Genomic DNA, 11944 nt, shown 5'->3' with positions numbered 1-11944 from the left:
TGCCCCCAGTGGGGACATCTGTTCTATACTGCTGCATGGGATTAATAAACAATAAAGCCCCAAAACCCACTCAGCCTTTCTAATGCCAGCACCCAGCCACAGAGTAAATGACCAAATTCCTCCTCAGTGAATTAGCCTATTTTGACTACCTCTGCCTATCGCTTTTGTGTTTTTAGCATGCGTTCCTTTTAAAAGAGCTTCTGAGACAGTGATTCTCAATTATCTGTGTCTTTCTGTCTTCCCTTGCTTTGTATTTCTGCTCCTGTCAGGAAATTTTGAAAGCTCTTGCATCATCCCTTTTTCCTGTTCATTGTCTTTGCTGCCTACCCTGGTGAGGCTGTGCTTGCACTCGCTGGCTAGCGCGCGGTGTACGGCAGGACTAGCTGTGCTTCCGGCTCCCTCGACTCAGTTCCTGTCAACTTTGTTGACTTTAATACCCAGAGCACGCTTCAGTAGAGGCTGCAAAAGGATTTATAGACGTGAATTACACTCACCACAGAAATACTGGCCATGCAGAATATGTTTCTAGATGGTTGAGAACAGATCTAAAGCCAGTTCTGCTTAGCCCCAGCTAAACAGCACACCAGCAACACAAAGGTGCTACTCTGCTCAGTTCAATTCTTCTCTTTCTGAGCTCGTTTTAACTAGGCCGGACTGTTTACAGCATGGTAACAAAAGCAAAGCGTACTTCAGTCTACAAACCACTTCCACCCATCTTAGTAACATTCTGGAGGTGCAGTTTATTCCCTTCACTCCTGACCGTACACTCAGTGGTAATGGCCCTGGCAAAATTTCTGCATGTTATTCCAAGGTTGTAGAATAATTATTCCTTCATCAGGCTGAGCTGTTAAGTGAAATCACAGCTGTCTGCATTGATCTGCTTCATCTTTGCTGCTGCAGCAATACGGGTAACCACTTGCTTTTCAGTTTTTGGGGTCTCTGATGGGCAGAGCTCCTGCTGCCCTGGGACAAACTTCCCAGCAGAGTGCGGGACAGAGCACACAGTGCTCGAGCTGGTCAGGGCGACTGTGCTTTGTCAGAACATGTGTTATTAAATTAGGAAGCTCCCTTGCAGAAAACTTCATGCCTGGTTGCTATTCTTCACTCATATCTGCATTCAGGTCGAGATGAGATGTTCGGGGGGGCACAGAATTTGCCCGTTCTTCCTTCAGCTGGATGATGCGTGAGAAGCCTTTTCTTAGTCATACATATATTTAGAACAAACAAACAAAGGGAAATACTGCTTCAATTAGGTGCAGTATTTTTATGAAAAATACTGCTCCCGATGTCATTAAGTAACATGGTGACATGTACGCTTCCTATTTCCTTGCAAGCTCGGTATTAATTCCCGAGGAAGTTGTGTCCCGTTGGCTTTGTTCTGTAGCACTCCTTGGAAAGTGGCAAGTTGATTTATGGTGTTTGGAATCAGTGTTTGGGGAAACCTTCCTGGGAAGGGGGCCTGGGTGTCCGGGCTGAGCTCTCTAGAAGAGAAAATTGCTCTCTTGCTATTGGCAGTTCTCTCTTCTTTTGTACATGTGGAAATAAGTTACATGGAAAAGAGACTGAAATACCAGTCACAGGATCTGACATGCAAGTGTTGCTGCTGGACAGGGGTGTGGCAATGAACACGGAGCAGCAGGGGTATTTATAGTCTTCTCCAGCCAAGGTCTGCTGGGCTGTGCTCAGTGAGAGTTGTTCTGCCTTGTCAGAAGCTTTTTGTACTTCACCCAAGAAACCAAGGACATGAGCAGAAAATACATCTGCCTGTGAGACCATGTTGTTGAAGTAGAAAAGCACCTGTGTCTGGCTGTGCGTTGGAGTCAGAACTCCATTCCCTCCATCCTGCGCCATGTCTGAGCAGAGGAACACTCACATCACCTCTGCTTTTGACCTTTGCCTGTATAAAAGCTTTGAAGATGGTGCTGTAGCTCCCCACAGTAAGTTCCACCACAATGAGCATTCTGGGGTCCTGAAAAGGAAAACTGACAGAGTCCTGCAGGGGCAGATGCCCACTAGAACTGTTGTGAGCGTATCATGTTCATAAATCAGGCGCCAGATGCAGTCTCGGGAAACTTTTATACAAGTTTTTAATAAAAAAAATTCAACAAAAAAATATATATAATCAGGCATTTTATGCAATGCATACATTCTTTGTATCTGCAGGTACAGATAAATAACAGAAGGCAAAACCAAGTATTTTGCTTATCTTTGGCCATTAACCAATAATCACCCCCAAAGAGATATTATAGGGTTAAAGAATAACAAACTGAGTCTGTAAATTTTTCTCATTACAGACAAAGTATCAGGCAATAATACAGTAGTTCGATTTTTAGAAATGTTAAGGAAATATTTCTTTAACACTGCCCAATACTGGAACTTAACCTGGTTTGCTGCTATGGAGCTTAAGGCCGCCTGGAGCTGACAGAGACAACATTCCTGGGTTTACATCAGATATACTCCAGCCCTTACCTCGACCTACTTCCCTTCACCAGACCATGCTCTAAAAAGCCAAGCTGTACCTCTTCATGAACTAAACTAGCATGAATCCTTATCTGTGGATCAGTTTCCTGAACCCCAACCAATGTACATACATACAGAGCAGTTAAGCTTCCTTAAGTCAATATTTTTTCTAACTCAGTGTCCCAGAATAATAGCTATCCTTCCACTTTACAGCACAGATGCATCTGATGGCTCTACCAAAGCAATATATACATGATACACATTAAAAATCATAAAAGCAATTTTTAAAGGTACATTGAGAACATGTAGCAGCTTATGTCTATACATGTACATGTTTTCACAGTTATACTTTAGAAAATTGAGAACACCAGGAATACTTCTACTGTGTTTTCTATAAATATTAAAAAATTACCTGTCAGGCATTTTGACAAAATAGTATTTAGGTTATCACTTTAAATAGCTCTTGAAAACCTGTAGAGTTTTAAGCTTAAAGGCTGTAAAGTTTGAGGATTCTTTAAAGTGTTTAGCCAGTTTCAGCAGCTGGGACAGCTGCCAGTTTGATGATTTAAATTTATTTTTTTAAAAATTCAAATCTGGTAACAAAGGAACTCCACCACTTTTGATGGGATAGGCAAGTTCTTGACTTGGCTGGTGGGCATCACTCTTCGAATTGCCATGCGACATAGATGTTGGAGACTGGAAACTTGTCTTGGAGTTGCCCAGAAGTACACACTGCCATCCTGTGTCCTGCACAAAAAAAAGAAGGCAAAACCCACCAGGATTATCCCACCTGAATGATTCCAACTTAGTACAAATTCTCACATACATTGCTAGTTAAGGGGAGTGTGCTCTGGGCTTCCTGGTGCTTAGCTCAAGCTGTTCCAGGCTCGTTTAGACCAGATGCCAGTTCTTCTTTTAAGCTATAGCAGCACAATAAGCAACTTGTTGATTATTTATGCAACAGAGCAGATCTTCCAACAGCTCTTGAGTACACCACCTGAAACACAACAACTGCCCTTGATTATCTAATGGTCTTTTTCCAATCCACATGTTGTGGGCCTGCCTTTTATTTATTCTCAAAGATAAGAAACAAGTTTATCAGCTTCTTGATTTTACTGTTATTTCAGGCATGTTTAAACAAATACTACCAGAACTAAAACCAGGTCAGAAGCATCAAGTTGCAAGTCACAACTGAAGATTTTTAGAACATTTAGTCGCTGTCTTCAACCTTTTGTGTTACCTTAATATTTTAGGAAGGAGAAAAAAAGATATATACTTGCCCTGCAGCTAGAACACTGCCATCAGTAGAAAATGTACAGCAGAGCCCATTGTTCAGAGGTGCAACTTGTACAGGGTATTCTTCATCAATTCTCCAGAATCTTACCATTCTGATAAGGGAAGAAAAAGTAGGAAGTTATCAGAGTAGACATTTCGTTCTGTCTGGTATTTTCTCAGACACTGCACTAGAAACTAGTCTGAAGCAGAACTCTGGAAATTTTTATAGACCTTTTAATATGCATACAAGGTGTTTCAGATTTGGCCTGAAATACCAGGACTTCTTCATTCCGGATATACACCTTGATCTGTACTTCTTCAACCATTTTAGCTCTGCCAATTAAAATAAGATTGCCTTCAACAGCAGAAAGCAATAACCTGAACTACAGATTTAGACAATCTCTCCCTTAAGTGTCATATATGCTAGGAAGTCCCAACTATGCTTGTCTTAAAAAAACTAAAACCCTCCTGTAGACAGTTTAATACCCCTGCTGTCATCTTGAGAAAGCATTCTTCATATTCTTACAGTACAGTTCTTCAAAATATTTGCAGTGTTAGCAGAAGTTGAATACAAGATCACAGAATACTTCTCTTTTTACTCTGGAATCTACTACTATACAAAAGACCTGCATTATTAACTCCATTTCTATTTTTCTGTGTTTACAACCCCTCTTTTTCTGTTTTCAGCCGTTACACACTATCACCTACTCTGTACACAACTAATTATTTCTACATTCAGAATGAACATTAACATATACCAGATAACTCATCTACTTTTTTACCAAGACCATCAGAAGTAATTTCTCAGTTAAAAAAAAAGCTGACTTAGTATTTAAAAGTTCATGTCATATGGGAAGAATTAGAGGAGTCTAACAAACCTTTCCTCATACTTACTTATCATCAGCAAGGCTTGCAATATGTAGTCCATCGTGACTAAAAGATACCGATCTGACCCATCGGTCATTTGCACCTCCAGCAAATATTGGAGTAGGAGGGGGAAACAGATGCCTGGAGAGAGAGAGAGAGACACTGAGCCAACAGCATCATGCTTAACTATGGAAGTGTTTCCTTCAGCCATGACTAGCAAATCTGAGGAATAAAGAAATAGATTGAACGTTTAACTATGAAAGTAGGAGTGGAGATTGAACTACTCTATCTTCTGCAGTACTGAACACGTCAGCTTTGCTGCAGATGCTTAAATTAGAACTTAAAGCACTGATATTTTAATGGGTACTTTCTCAGAAGAATAATCTCCACTGCTCTGCCACTTCAGGATTTCCATCAGCCACTAAGATTTTTCCCAGGTCTAATTATCAGTTAATACACAAGCCCATTAATTTTCAGCAGCCATCTTCACTCTAGGAGAAGGTTTCCAGATTTGACTACTTTACTTACCCAAATTCCATAAGAATAACTCCAATATGTGGATCCCAGACATAAACTCGAGTATCATAAGATGCAGTAGCCAGTAAAGCTCCATCAGGAGAAAACTCACAAGCTACAACATCATTGTGATGTCCTTCAAGTTTCCGTATCATGGAGTATTTATCCATATCCCAGAGAAAAACCTGCAATTAAATAAGCTAATGTTATAGCTCTGCTCAGAGATGCAGTGAAGCATTTACTTTTTTTAAAGTATAGCTGCTAGTCTTATTTAGGATTATATTAAAATCAGGCATTATGAATTACTACAATTAAGAAATATGCTCAGTGTCATACTCAGATTAAAATCAAGGTTTTTAAAAATAATTAAAGCAGACATGCAAGTTCTAACTCAAGTTTGTTAAATGTTATGAACAAAATAAGCCAAAATATAAGATAAAGGCAACACAATTTAACCATGTAGCTTACTGAAATTCATGTATTACAAAACTATTTTATTAAAATATGCAGAAATAAATAGGGTTAAACTCTACAGTCCCCTCTTTCAGTAACTACCAAAATTTTAAGAAATATACAGACAGAAAATATAAGGTTAACATATTGTTACTCCAGTGGCATCCCTTTGAGTTTAAGATCACTTGTTTACAATTGGCTTGGATCACCAACGTCAGCCTAGGAAGAGAAACAGATACTGCAAGCAAAAAGAATTTTCACAGCCAAAAGTTATGTCTTTGGCAAAACAACAGGGAAGTCTAACCACATTATTAGAAAGAATTTATGCATTTTAAATCAAGTCAACAGTAAAAAATGACATTAATATTACAATTTACCCAGCTAATTGCATATAGTATTATAAAAGTTGATAAAAGATGATAGTATTTTGGGATTTTACATGCAGATGTACATTATATATAATCAAAATAAAGACTGTGCAGAATTACTTAATAGGAACAATCTATGTACTGCAGCATGATTTTACAGAAAATATAAGTCTTTAGCATAAGAAGTTATGTACCTAAAAGAGCTCATTAGGGTCCTGGATTCTTCCCCTGACTCAGTTTTACTGCACAGATTAAATACTGACATCTTGGATAAATTTACATGTTTGACCAAAGCAAACATAGCCTTAGTGCCTCACGTACTTCCTAAACCTGAACCATCTTACAATCGGTTATAAACGTGTTGACCAATTTCTCCAAGGAGAGCCCAACATTCCATAAAACTGGAAACTATGTTTTAGGAGTCAGCGTGTTTCACTGCTGTGAAAATTATTAAAAAAAAAAAAAACAGAAAGAAAGAAAGCAGAAAGTGGACATCAACCAGCACCTGCGTACGTACAGTACACCTTGCAGTCGAATGCAAGGTTACTTCGTCCTACGGTAAAGTTCGCCCCCAGCCTGGTAGCCAGAGATGCCACTCTCTGCCCAGCTACCACCACTGTGCTCCTGTGTGAGTGGTGCCAGCTTAACTCAATCACACCAATATTGCTGCCACCACCTGTGACAGGGAAAGCAAGAAGCTTATGGAAAACACACAGCCTGAAGATAGCAATGTATACATCCACATCTGCTCTATTTAAAGAAAAAACAAAACCCAGACCTCAGCTATTCTCTCCCAAATCTGCACTGATAATTTCAAGTACAATTTCAAGCATTTGAACAGTCATCCATACAAAGCAGTAGCAATGACTGAACTGTGTTTTTACTCAGCATCACTAGGCTTCCTTAAACTACCTCCAAAGCCCTGTAACTAGACTGAATCCCCCTTTCTGCTTGATCCTAATTCAGTGCCAAGAAAAGCAGCTTATGGCATACATGCTTTACCTGCACTGCTTTCAGTTCGCTAGCAGGGCATTAGAATACGGATGAAAACAAAACCAGTATGCTGTTCTTCGTTCTAGATCTTTTAGACACGAGTGCCATTTGTATTGAAAACATGTAGAAACATTTTTGTTCAGCGGGAGATACCATGACTGGCTCAGACTTTGAAAAGTCCTTTTCATTGAGCAGGAAATAGAAAGGATAAAATCAATAACAGAATAGCTGTATGCATTAATCTAAGTATCTTTTAACACTGAAAGCTTTAGTCTTCTTTGGTTTTATACTATGAACACGTAGAACTATTTCTCAAAGAATGCTTACGGTTTCTTCAACTAAAAGCAGTGCAAGTTCAATTCATAAATCAGTGTCTCAATGCACCATTTGCCAGTTTAATTTCATGCACTTTTACATCATCATAAAACATTAGAAGTTCATGACACCGAGCACAAGCTTAATGTTACTTAGATTTAAAATGATTATGCACACAATTCAGCAGATTTAATGAACAAGAAACTCTGACACATACTGCCTTACTAGCTCCAACAGAACAGAGAATAGAGGAGTCTGGAGAGAATGCACAACCATATACCCAGTTCTGATGTCCTCTCAACACTTTCATCATATTTCCTAAAAAGAAAAGACATTCCTATAAGAATTGATTAAATATTATGAATTCAAATTGAAAAGCTTTTCCAAACTAGTTCTTCCCTTATAAAATTTTATACTGCCTTTCCAAACAACATCATGCAGAGTCAGTCTACACAAATATAAAAATTCTGTCCTGCAGCCTCTAAATTCTATGTCCCCATTCAAAAAGGTCCCTCCGTGCACTCTTTTAACTTAACCCAATACCAGCTTATCCTTTAGGCTAGGTGTAGATCAAAAATTTCAAGAGAGCATAGAGTGAGTGGTTAATAGAACAAAATTAATTTTTTAAGAAATCCTGGCCTTACTGAGTTTATAGCAATAAATGAGGCTAGTACATAGATATTTCTCCTATGTATCACAGCAGATCAATTTAAAATGCATACCATCATCTTTCAGGTCCCACACTCTCAGTGTTTTGTCTCTGGATGCAGACACTAAAATCAGGCTGCCATCTGGGGCAAAGGTTAAATCTCTAACAACTTCTGTATGGTCCATCAGGTTAAGGAGGAGTTTTCCTGTTCCATGAAAACACCACAATTTAAAATGAAAGACTGTACTTTTATTCAGAACAAATAAAAGCCAGTAAATCTGCACACTAAAACTCTATGCCTCAGAAATAGGGCAAGACTTGTCTTTTGATAGACGTCTCTGTTCTAAGCTTAAATTTACAAGATAACAACAAATTACTCAATAGTCATTAGTTTCATTTTTCTAATGCTGAGAAGTTCTCTCCCAACCTGGCAGCTGGGCTACCAGCAAAATTGAGATTCCCTAATTTCAGATTCAGTCTCTTATCATTTGAACAATTATTTACTTTGGAAAAAAAAAAAAGTTCCTTATCAACATAATCCTTCTCCATACTCAAGAACAGAGAGCAACTTCATATTTTCAAAGTTTTCTTTGTTGAAAAGCATATTAAAACAACAATCCAGCAGAAGATTTTAGAGTAAACAACCAATATACACAGTCAATCACACACTTAACGATTTTGCAGCAACAAGGCTTCATCTTCCATCACTTACATCTCAGAGCATGACCGGAGTCTGTTCCTTCCTCTAGCAGTATTTGAACATTTCTAGTTGCAGGAGTTCATGCTTTCCTTAGATTACTTAATTTGTATTCAAGATTCAGTTCCCAATTAAAATTGCGTAAGCGATTCATCCTGTGTATCAATGATGTTACTACTGCATTAAGTGACAGCGGTGCCACCTTCCCCTCACACACTCTTACCTGTATACACATCCCATATCTTGATGCGCCCGTTGTTCAAGCCTGTTGCAAGCAGAAGCTGGTCTTGCCCGAATTTGAACCGGTGCCATTCTATATTGACACAGCGGCTCTGCTTCTCAGGCACTGAAGACCCAAAAGCCAGACTCCAGACAATATCACCGCAGTCTATTATATGTTCACAAGGCTTATTTTTCTGACTGCTGTCACTGTTCTGCCTTGGAAGTCTTGTACTGATAGCATTTGCAACATTCTTTGTGCCATGCAACAAGCTGCAAAACAAAAAATACCAAAAAAAAGCATAAAGTATCTTAAAAAATAAATAGAACAAAAAGTTCTTTAAGATGTAATGAAATCTGTGAGTTGCTGTAATGTACATTTTAGAGGCCAGTGATGCGTTTTTACTTTCAAATTGTAAAAGCAGCTTTTTCTTTTAACTGTCAAAAACTACTAACACCTGGAAACTTCTTACAATATACTGCTTTTTTACACATTTTTACCTCTGTAGAGAGCAATATATGACCTTAGCCCACTGTGAAAAACAACATTTTTAAAGCACTTACAGCAAAACGAGTTACAAAAATTCCCAAGACTTTCTGCTAAATGAGCAAGAAGTTCCCTGCAATTCACTTCCATGCATTAAATACTGGGAAGAGAGACTGAGGCCAGCATATGAAAACCAGTTAACCCGCCACCAGAAAGAGGGAAAAAAAAGGGGAGGTGGGATTGCTGGGAAGGGAAATGCAACCAGCTACAAAAATGCAACTGCTGGTTACTAACTGCATTAAAATGCAACATGCAAGTGAAAATAAAATGTCTCTTCTGGAACTTAACTTGGATTCTAATAAAAATTATAAGGAAAGAGGTTTGCCTTTAAGTAAATTCCTAAGAGGTAAAACCAAATAGCTCTCTGATAGGAAATTTAAAAGTCCAGGTCTGCCCGAGTCTTTAAATTTCCTTTTCATTCTAACTTCCTCTTATTTTAGAGCATGTGAATCAGTTAATAAATCACTCCTCCATAGCCTCTGTGAGGTTGCAGTATTTCTCCCACTGGCCACAGAAGAAGAGATAAAACAGCAGTAGTTTAAATAATTAGTTTTTCCCAAAGATGTCAAAGCCTAAAAAGCCAACACATGCTTTTTAATCTATTAAAAGCTGTCTCCTATATTGAAGTTCTTAAAAGTTTTTCAGGTGAATTAAAAGCAATATAGTTTCATCTTACAAGTTATTAAGGCACTGAGACCAGGGGACCAGCTTCACTATGCGATGTCCTTGTGACCAAGCAAAGTAAGATCCATCGGGAGCAAATGCAACAGTCCAGTTTTCACGTCCACACTTCTTGTCAAAAGGAGAAGTTGGGGCTAAGAGTTCTCCTACAGTGCGTGATCGTGCTAAAAAGAAAACAAAGAGGAAATTCAGTTTTTTTTTAAAAAAAGCCAGCATATTTTAAAAGGTTACAAGGGAACCAGGCAATATGTTAATGATTTTGCTTTTATTTCATGACGTTTAAAGTCATTGGGGAAGGGGTCTTATTGTCACAGTGGAACGAACCAAAAGCCTAAGGCTCGGCTGCAAGAGACTGAGTCACTAAAGAGAAACAGCTTAGTGTTAAAATGTCCTGGTCGACATGTAAGTAGCATCACATCTCGATTTCAGAAGCAGAACTCAAATGAATTAAAAATTTACTGAAAACAGTCATTACTTCAATTATTGTAACTACAGCTCTAGAGACAGCAGACCTATGCTCCAGCTTGACCTAATGCTTCAGCGTTTAGCAAATAAGATGCCCGGTAACGATTTGCCTTCCTTCAGAAAAAAAAATACATCAACAACCACAGGAAACAAGTTATGACCGTGCGCTGGGCTCAGCTGATCCCCCCCTGCTCCACAACCCAGCTGGATGCCCCCCAAGTTCCAGCAGCCCCGGCTGCGGGGGCAGCTCCAGCCCTACCGATGTCGCCCCCCACGCTGCTGCTACAAGTGCCGGGAGCCGGCCCGGGCCAGGCCACACCGCCCGCCAGCGTGGCCAGCGGGCCCCGGCGCTGCCCATACCGCTACCGGGGCGGCTCCCGGTCCCCCGCAGGCCGCGGCCACCGCCCGCCCCCCCGGCGCTTCCAGCCGGGCAGCGCCCACCTTTGTGGGCGGAAAGGGCCAGCGGCCGCGACAGAACGATGTCGCCTACGTGCTACTGAACAAGATTTTACCCGTTAATAGAAGGGAGCAGCTTCAGCCAAAAGAAGGCTCTTTGAATAACGCATTCTGGCGGTTTTAGAGCCGCCCCGCTCTAACATCCAGGAGGACCGAGGCGGTTTTCTCCCCCCAGCGAAAGCTTCTGCGTCCAACGAGATGGGAAAGGCGGCGGGCGAGCGGCCGGCACCCAGCCCTCCCCCGCCCGCCGCGCCGAAAGGCCGAGCGCGGTCACGGACCGGCGTTAACCCCCACCCGCGCCCCGCAGCGACCGCCCTCCCTGCTCGCCCCTCACCGATGAGCTTCTCGTTAACACTCAGGGGAAAGCTGGCCATCTACGGGACCGCCCTTCGCACCGGCTCGGGACCTGCAACGGAGCGGGAAGCGACCGCCGCTGGCCGGAGACGCTGGGACTGGGACAAAATGGCGGCGGCGGCGCGGGGAGTAGCGCGGGGAGGAGCGGGCGGGACGCGCCCTCCCTCGCTCCGCCCGCGGGCTGAGGGGGCCGCTCCTTGGCCTGGGCGTCGCCGGGGAGCCCGTCTTCTCGTTACACCGTTAATTTGATCTCCTGTCTCAGCGCGGTTTGCGGACGAACGGCTCTTCGCTGAAGTACAGCGCTCCGGGCCCCCACACCCAGCGGGGCCCCGCTGCCTCGTCCGGGGCACCTCCGGCCTTCCCACACGGCTTCGGCCCTGCTCTACGGGGCCTGGCCCCATCCACCCTGCGAACTCCAGCGTTGTGTTCCGAGAGCTGGTCAAAACACGCGGTCTGATAAGCCTTTGCTGTAAAATAACCTCCGGGACGGGTTTAAAATACACCCCGTTCCTTCTGTGTGGGGGGAAAAACGGTACACGGCAACGCGGTAGCAAGACTTGGGCTGCAGTGCCGCCCGTGTCAGCGACATCTTCCACCTGTGCCAAAAGATGAGTCACGATTCAACTATA

The 11944-nt window shown here is 41.7% G+C and overlaps 1 protein-coding gene across 2 annotated transcripts; it reads right to left on the bottom strand.

Moving 5' to 3' along the window:
- Positions 1–2070: 2070 nt before the first annotated feature.
- WSB1 (WD repeat and SOCS box containing 1) lies at positions 2071–11720 on the bottom strand. 2 transcript variants are annotated; one of them, XM_074844791.1, is made up of 9 exons: positions 11296–11696; positions 10036–10204; positions 8817–9085; positions 7970–8101; positions 7465–7565; positions 5131–5303; positions 4630–4743; positions 3741–3848; positions 2071–3207 (listed from the first exon to the last, which is right to left on the bottom strand). In XM_074844791.1, exons 1-9 carry the CDS (start codon positions 11333–11335, stop codon positions 3048–3050), a joined length of 1266 nt encoding a protein of 421 aa, XP_074700892.1. In that variant the 5' UTR covers positions 11336–11696; the 3' UTR covers positions 2071–3047. The 2 variants fall into 2 exon arrangements, with proteins under 2 accessions (XP_074700892.1, XP_074700893.1); XM_074844792.1 differs by lacking the exon at positions 2071–3207 and adding an exon at positions 3224–3457 and having other exon boundaries at positions 11296–11720.
- Between the last annotated feature and the right edge of the window lie 224 nt (positions 11721–11944).

Source organism: Strix aluco, chromosome 19 (genome assembly GCF_031877795.1).
Source record: "Strix aluco isolate bStrAlu1 chromosome 19, bStrAlu1.hap1, whole genome shotgun sequence".
NCBI lineage: Eukaryota > Metazoa > Chordata > Aves > Strigiformes > Strigidae > Strix > Strix aluco.
The sequence above is the reverse complement of the archived record's forward strand: the minus strand, read 5'-3'. Positions and strand labels throughout refer to the sequence as shown.

Coding starts and splice junctions, on each gene's coding strand:
- WSB1 (XM_074844791.1), bottom strand. CDS start 11,335: ATGGCCAGCTTTCCCCTGAGTGTTAACGAGAAGCTCATCG. Junction 7,566..7,969: donor GTGGGACCTGAAAGATGATG/GTATGCATTTTA, acceptor TTTTCTTTTTAG/GAAATATGATGAAAGTGTTG. Junction 3,208..3,740: donor GGCAGTGTTCTAGCTGCAGG/GCAAGTATATAT, acceptor TTTTTTGTGCAG/GACACAGGATGGCAGTGTGT.